At 35.0% G+C, this 7,817-nt stretch overlaps 1 protein-coding gene across 1 annotated transcript; it reads left to right on the forward strand.

Annotated features, from left to right (window-relative positions):
- Positions 1-5,792: 5,792 nt before the first annotated feature.
- Positions 5,793-6,638, forward strand: LOC109810267 (TPD1 protein homolog 1B). Its single transcript, XM_020373690.3, has 2 exons — positions 5,793-5,948; positions 6,088-6,638. The coding sequence occupies exons 1-2, from the start codon at positions 5,891-5,893 to the stop codon at positions 6,402-6,404; spliced, it is 375 nt and encodes a 124-aa protein (XP_020229279.1). The 5' UTR covers positions 5,793-5,890; the 3' UTR covers positions 6,405-6,638.
- The last annotated feature ends 1,179 nt before the right edge of the window (positions 6,639-7,817 follow it).

The raw sequence follows: 7,817 nt of genomic DNA on the forward strand, positions 1-7,817 counted from the left end.
GATTTGGTGAAGGGGAAGGGGAAGGCAGCAGGTGAGGATGTTTTATTTTGTTCGATTCTAGTGTCACACATTATTTCATTTCTGTTGATTGTGTGGAGAGATTGGGTTGTCGGTGTCTGCATGGCACGTTGATTTGTATGTATATACTATGACTTCAATTTCTTTGGTGACGTCGGAGATATATGTGAGATGCCCGATAGAGGTGTTTGGTAGGAGGTTCTGAGTGAACCTGATTGTGTTGCTCATGGTAGATGTTGACATAATCTCAGGGATGGATTGGTTATCTACCTATCACATTCTTATAGATTGTGCTCGAAGAGAGTTGGTATTTCCTCAGTTAGAGGATGAGATGTTGTTGTCAGCGAGTCAGGCTGAGTAGTTGATGAGAGATGGAGCTGAGTGCTTCATGTTGTTTATCGTTTTGAATGATTGAGACGGAGAGGGCCATCACTGGGATTGAGATTGTCAGTGAGTTTCCTGATGTGTTCCCAGATGATGTGCCGAGATTGTCACCTATGCGCGAGGTTGTATTTAGCATTGACCTGGTATTGGGTGCAAGATCGGTATCAATGGCTTCTTATAGGATGGTTCAAGCTGAGTTGGTAAAGCTGAAGAAACAGATTGAGGATTTGTTGGAGAAACAATAGTGAGGTCCAATGTTTCTCCTTGGGGTGCCCTGGTACTGTTAGTAGAGAAAGATGGTGGGGCCGTTCGGCAACTAAATAAGTTGACAATAAGGAATGAATATCCGCTTTTGAGAATTGATGATTTGATGGATCAGCTGAGGGGAGCTTCGATTTTTTTGATGATTGATTTGAAATCTGGAGACCATTAGATCAGGGTAAAGGAGAGTGACATACCAAAGATTACTTTTAGGACTAGGTATGGTCGCTGTGAGTATGTAGTGATACGTTTCGGTGTCACTAATGTTCCAACAGTGTTCATGGATTACATGAACATGATTTTCAGGTCATTCTTGGACAGGTTTGTGGTGGTCTTCATTGATGATATATTGGTGTATTCTAGATCTTTGGAGGATCACCGTGAGCATCTAAGGTTGGTTTTAGAGGTGCTGAGGGAGAGGTAGTTGTATGCCAAGTTGTCCAAGTGTGAGTTTTGGTTGTCTGAGGTGAGATTTGGGGCATGTGATATCGACAGAGGGGATTGCAGTGGATCCAGCCAAGGTGGAGGCTATGATTCAGTGGGAGCGTCCGAGGACTGTTACGGGGATTAGGAGTTTTGTTGGGTTAACGGGTTACTATCAGAGATTCAAGAAGAGTTTCTCTCGAATAGTAATTCCTTTGACTTAACTGACTCGGAAAGATCAGCTTTTAGTTTGGATGGACGCTTGTGAGCAGAGTTTTCAGGAATTGAAGGGCTGATTGACTACTTCTCCAGCTTTGGTGTTACCTGACACTGGTGAGTATTTTGATGTATGTTGTGATGCTTCTCACTAGGGGTTGGGCTGTATGTTGATGCAGGAAGGGAGAATAGTAGCGTATGCTTCGAGGCAACTTAAGACTCATGAGAGGAATTATCCTACTCATGATTTGGGAGCTTGCAGCTGCGGTGTTTGCCTTGAAGTCATGGAGGCACTATCTATATGGTGCGAGATTCAGTGTATTTAGTGATCAGAAGGAGTTGATTATGAGGCAGAGAAGGTGGATGGAATTCCTAAAGGACTTTGATTTTTAGTTGATGTATCATCTTGGGAAGACAAGTGTGGTAGCAGATGTATTGATTAAAAAATTCATTCAAATGTTAGTTATGATAATTAGGAAGATCGGAGCTGATTGAGCATTTCAGATATTTGAGACTAGATGTGGAGGTTGTTCAAGATCACATTAGTTGTGGTATGATCACCATAACTAATGAGTTCTTGAGACAGATGGGAACTAAGTAATTACAGGATCTAGAGTTGTTGAGAATTTTGGGATTTGCTTGGTACTGAGAGGACAGCTGATATTGAGCTTAGTGTTGATGGAGATTCTCGAGTGGAAGTGTGATAGTGTCACTAAGGACTTTGTGGTTGGGTTGCCTAAGACAGCTAGGAATAGTGACTCTATCTGGATGATTGTTGATAGGTTAACAAAGTGTGTGCACTTTCTTCCTGTCAAGAGGTGGTCCTTGGAGAGGCTTGCACAGTTGTATATTAGAGAGATAGTACGGTTACATGGAGTGTCTTCCAGTATTATCTCTGACAGAGATCCAAGGTTTACTTCCAGGTTGGCAGACTCTGCATCAGGCTTTGGGGACAAGGTTGAGGTTGAGCTCCGTTTATCATCCACAGACAGATGGTCAGTCGGAGAGGACAATTCAGTGGTTGGAGGATCTCTTGAGAGCTTGTGTGTTGGATCATCTGGGTAGCTTGGAAGAGGTGTTACCATTGGTAAAGTATATTTATAATAACAGTTATCATTTGAGTATTGGCATGGCTCCTTTTGAGGCTTTGTATGGTAGGAGGTGTATGACTCCATTATGTTGGTATCAGGAAAGTGAGTCAGTAGTGGTTGATCCAGAGTTAGTTCTTTAGACTATTGAGATGGTGAGATAGATTCAGGAAAGGTTGAGGGCTACCCAGAGTGGATGAAAGTCTTATGCTGATAGGAGGAGGAGATCTCTAGAATTTGAAGAGGGAGAGCATGTGTTTCACGTTTCACAATCGAGGAACTATATCAGAGACCCGAGTCATGTGGTAGAGTTGGATGAGGTGAAAGTTAGAGAAAACTTGACCTATTTTCGGGGACGAAAATTCTTGTTGTTGGGGAGTATTGTAACGTAGAAAGAAAAAAACAGTAGCCAGAACGGGCCGTTCCCAATTTATAACGGGCCGTTCCAAATTACTGATTTGGCCTTAAAAAAATGAAGGAGAACGGGCCGTTCTGGGAAGGAGAACGGGCCGTTCTGGAAGGGAGAACGGGCCGTTCCGGAGGGAGAACGAGCCGTTCCGTATGAATATCGGAACGGGCCGTTCTGATATCAGAACGGGCCGTTCTGGGCGTGAATTTTGTGCGTGAATTGGGAGTTCAGAACGGGCCGTTCCAAACTCGGTACGGGCCGTTCTGGGGCAGTCCAAAAATCTATAAATAGGGGTTAGGGGCCTTCAGGAAAATGTGAGTTTTTAGAGAGAAGTTTTAGAGAGAAGGTCTCTGGGTCAGTGAGCTCCTTTCTCTCCCAAATTTCTCTGTTTGACTCTTTTTCTCCTCTAGACCACTAATGCCTTCAAGCTTTTCTTGAAATTCAGATTAGAAAGCTTCCTTTGGGAGGATTGAAGTTCCAGGTTGAGCTTTGGAAGGGAATTATATTTCTTCACAGTTGTTGGCTATTCTGAGCCAATCTTCAGGTGAGGGAAGCTAGAGTGTAGATTGACTAAGTTGTTTTTATGTTGTTTATATAAGTTGACCTTATAGATGAATTTTAAATATGTTGTATATTGCTGAAGTTGTTTATAAAGTTGTTAACTTAAGTTGTTCATATGTTGTGTGTTGATAATATGTGATATGTTGTTAAACTTTCTATACGTGGTAAAATTAAGTTGTTTTTATGTTGTTTATTGTTGAATTATTAATAAGTTGAGATGTATAAGTTGAAGTAGTTATTTATGTAAAAGTTGTTTAAAGTTGTATAGGTTGCCTATTGTTGAAAGATGCTTATTGTTGTAAGTTGCCTCTTGTTGTAAGATGTTTATAATTGTATTGTTGAGAGTTGTTATAAAGTTGTAAGTCGTCTATTACTGTAAAGTTGATGTGATGTCTATTGCTGAAAAGTTGATTATGTTGTTCAAGTTGAAAAGTTGGGGACATATGGTGAAGATATATGTCCTATGTTGAGATACATAGTACTAAGATGATAAATTGAAAGTTGTTTTAAAGTTGAAAGCTGTTTTAAAGTTGAAAGCTGTTTTAAAGTTGAATCCCTTAGTACTGTGTGGGCGACATGGAAATAGTCGATCCATGTCATGGTTGAATGACCAATTTGAGTAAGGTATCTAGTTAGAGATGCAGTCTTTGACTAGATACTGGAGGGTGCGTGGTACTTGGAGGACAGTGGGTGGGCTAACTCCACATGTGGATTGGTGAAGCTAGCCAAGGCCGTGGTAGGCTCATACCCAAACCCTTCTGTCCTGACAGTAGTACTGGACCTCCGAGTCTAAGTGGCACACCTGAGAAATCAACTCTCTTTGGAGTTCCTAAAGCTGTTCTATACCTGACCTGGTTGAGATAGGTCAAACGCTGGATTCGGTAGGGTTTATGCCACCTAGACTGCTCAACCTCAGTTGTTGGAGATCTCCCAGTTGTATATGCGTGACGACGCATTAAATATTAAGTTGTATATGGTTGTTGTTGTTGTTGTTGTATTAAAGTTGCTTCTAAGTTGTATGAATGAGTTGTGTTTTTATGTTGAATTGTATGATCGTTTGTGATGATGATTGTTATGCATTTATTGCATGATTGTTAATATGTTGAAGTGTGTGATGTCTTGCTTCATGTTTGATTTTGAACTCTAGCTTACTCTTCTGTTTCCATGTGGTGGAACTGCGATGATCATACTTGGTATGGGAGCAGGTCAGGGCTAGCTTGGAGTTGAGGTGACCACTGCGAGGCGGGGAGTTTTGATCCTCGTGTTAGAGTTGCCACCTTGGGTAGCAGTTTTGTGCTTGACCAGCACTAGGAGATAGTAGTTTTGGATAACTATATAAATACCTAATACTTAAAAAACTTAATGATATATATATCTTTGTTTATGTTTTGTATTTATAAGTTATCCAATTTTATTATTTATCTTAGTTCACTATTTTTAGTGCGATTTCACTAAGTGTAAGGACCACGGCGGGTCGTTACAATATCAAATTGTGCAAAATAAAATATATGCCCATATAATAAATTTGTTAAATTTTACAATATTTACATTAAAAAAAGATTACGATTTATAAGTGATTGATAATACAGAAGTTTTTATAATAACAATACATTGTCATTAAACTCATATTATATTATATATGTATGATGTGATAAATTAGTAATTTAATATATAAAAATTCTTAATTAGAGCTGTCAAAATGATCCAAAAATCAATTTAGATTATACTATGAAAAAGTGGCTTGGCAAAAAATTAGGTCAATTAACTCATCCGATGATCAACCGAGTCATTAATATTTAGGAATGAAATCTATCGAATCTATTTGACTAATATTTATTTTTTATTTACTTATGTTAACATTAAATAAAAATAAAAATAAAAGCATTCACCCATCGCAACTGGTCAACGAATCAGACTGGAATCTAGATAACAAAATAAATTACCCGTAAGAAAATTGGTGGCACGGAGCATCTCGGCTTACCAATTTGATAACTTTACCCTTAATATATATGTGGGGAAAAAAATGTATATATACTAGGTAATCACCTAATTTCAATAGAGTCCATACGTGATGTGATTAAAGAGGAGAGATAGTCAACGAGATATTGGAGAAAACACGAATATTCACTTTATTAAGCTCCATTGTGTTAGTTTATAGTGTCTTATTCAACCTATGCCATCATATAAGTCCGAAAAAAGCACACAAAAGTGGTAAAATGGGTTGCAAATCGGACTTAAAAAATTTAATTTTGATAAATAAAAAATGTGCCTTTTATTTATTAATTTTTTTTTTAAGATTTTGCAAATTAATTCCGGATCATATCATTATCAAATCGGATTAAAAATGTTCATATTTAATTCAGATTCAATTTTAAAATTTAAATATTATATTTTGTGGGAAAGTTTGGAGGCTAAATATATCTAATCCAATTAATTTTAGCGATTTTGTTCCTCTATATTAGCCTAACATAGGGAGCTATTTCGTATTTAATTAGAAAACCAAAGTCGTAAGAGTCAATCGCTAAGAACGATGGCAGCAGCCTTCGTGCACATTGTTTCCATCCTCTTCCTTACCATGATCATCAAAGGTATGCTCTAATAATATTCTCTGATTTTTCACTTTTTCTTTTCTTCCAACACATGTTTTCTTATCCTAACCAGTTTCACTTCGACTTTTCTCGTGATTTTCCTCTCTCAATTTTCTGTGCCACAAAATAAAATTTTCAGGGTCATGCGAGTGTTCCTTGAACAACATCAATATTGGCACAACAAGAAGTGGGAGAGAAATTCAGGGCAAGCCCGAGTGGAACGTGACTGTGATCAATAATTGCTCGTGTGTTCAGAGTCAGATAAAGTTGGCTTGCAAAGGGTTTCAAAGTGCTGAAACTATTGACCCATCAATTTTTTCAGTGGAAGGTGATACTTGCCTCCTTAACAAAGGCAACCCCGTGAAGGGTTTCGATGCTGTTAGCTTCTCCTATGCCTGGGATCCTCCCTTTCTTCTCTTGCCCACAAGCTCAGTTATTGTAGGTCCTTGTTCTTGAGAATTTAGTTTAGAAAATTTAAAAAAAAATGATAATTATTTTGAATTTGAAGCAATGATGTGGATTATATTTCAGTGGATATGCAGATCATACTAGGCACCAGCTTTGAACTTTGGTTGATTTTTTAGAAGTTTATGTTTTGATTATTAATTTGAAGCTCCTAAAGAAAGTGGAGCACATGTAATATGATTTGATCCACAAATATATAAAATACAAATCAATGGATACCAATTATTGTGGTGGGTTATATTCTAAAGAAATTTGTTGTTACAATTGTGTGTGTGGATATAGAACATTTAAAGGTCCTAATCTTCGAAAATGTACAGACTGTCTTGAAATGTGTGCCTAATTTCTTTAATCTTATTATTATCATTTTCGCATTATTAATCTATATAGTGGGTACGTATATTGGATGGAACCATGCGATCACAAGAATCAATAATCCTCCTGAGAATTTCATTTATATCGATTCCCATATATTATGTATATAAATATTAAATATGATTATTCTATTGTATGAGAGTGTTTTTAAGATGTATTGTTTAATAAGACTGTTTTTAAGGTCTATTGTTTTACAAGATTACTTCTAAAATTTATTCTTGAAAGAGATTTTTATTAATTTTTAAATTATTTTTTATTTATTATATTTATCCATAAATTAGATTTTAATATTTTTAAAATAATTTATCAATAATTAGATTTTTTTAAAATATAAAAGATATTACTACAAATAATCTTTATTTATTTTAAATTTAGAATATATTTTAATATTAAAAAATATCTATTTATACTAATTTTAAATATAAAAAGTATTTTAATTTGACAATGCACAAGTTAAATATTTATTACATATAACTAAAATTTATAATAAATTACACACACAAATATATATATATATATATATATATATAATATAAATCAAAATTTTGAAATCATATTTTATTGTAGAAAAAAATAAAGTTTATCTATATAAAAAAATATATAAAAAGAAAATTATCAATTTTTAAAAATTATTTTTATTAAAGATACTTATAAATTGAACTTACTGAATTAATAATGTATAAATAAGTATACCTTGCATATATAAGTTAGAATAAATTAATTCATCATTTTTATTATATAAGTATAAGCTTTGTTATTTTTTTTTTCTTGTATTTATGACTATTATCTATTACATATAGCTTTTCAAAATGATTTAAAATAGCTGTAAATTTTAATTTGAATTATGTAATATTCTGATTTGAATGCAAGTTTCAACGATATGAAAATTATTCATATATTTTGATTTATACTTAAAAGATGATAAAATATTTTCTTTAGAAGAATATGATAATTATACATAATATGATACTCAAAAGTATAATTATTATAATACATTACTATTTAATTAGGTCACTTTATTTAAAATTTAAC

The sequence above is a fragment of the Cajanus cajan genome, chromosome 7, assembly GCF_000230855.2.
Source record: "Cajanus cajan strain Asha chromosome 7, NIPB_CcT2T_4, whole genome shotgun sequence".
NCBI classification, from domain to species: domain Eukaryota; kingdom Viridiplantae; phylum Streptophyta; class Magnoliopsida; order Fabales; family Fabaceae; genus Cajanus; species Cajanus cajan.

What these genes read in the sequence shown, in the direction of transcription:
- LOC109810267 (XM_020373690.3), top strand. Translation starts at nt 5,891, where the DNA reads ATGGCAGCAGCCTTCGTGCACATTGTTTCCATCCTCTTCCTTACCATG. An exon ending in CCTTACCATGATCATCAAAG is followed by an intron (nt 5,949 to 6,087) that starts GTATGCTCTAAT and finishes TAAAATTTTCAG; the next exon opens with GGTCATGCGAGTGTTCCTTG.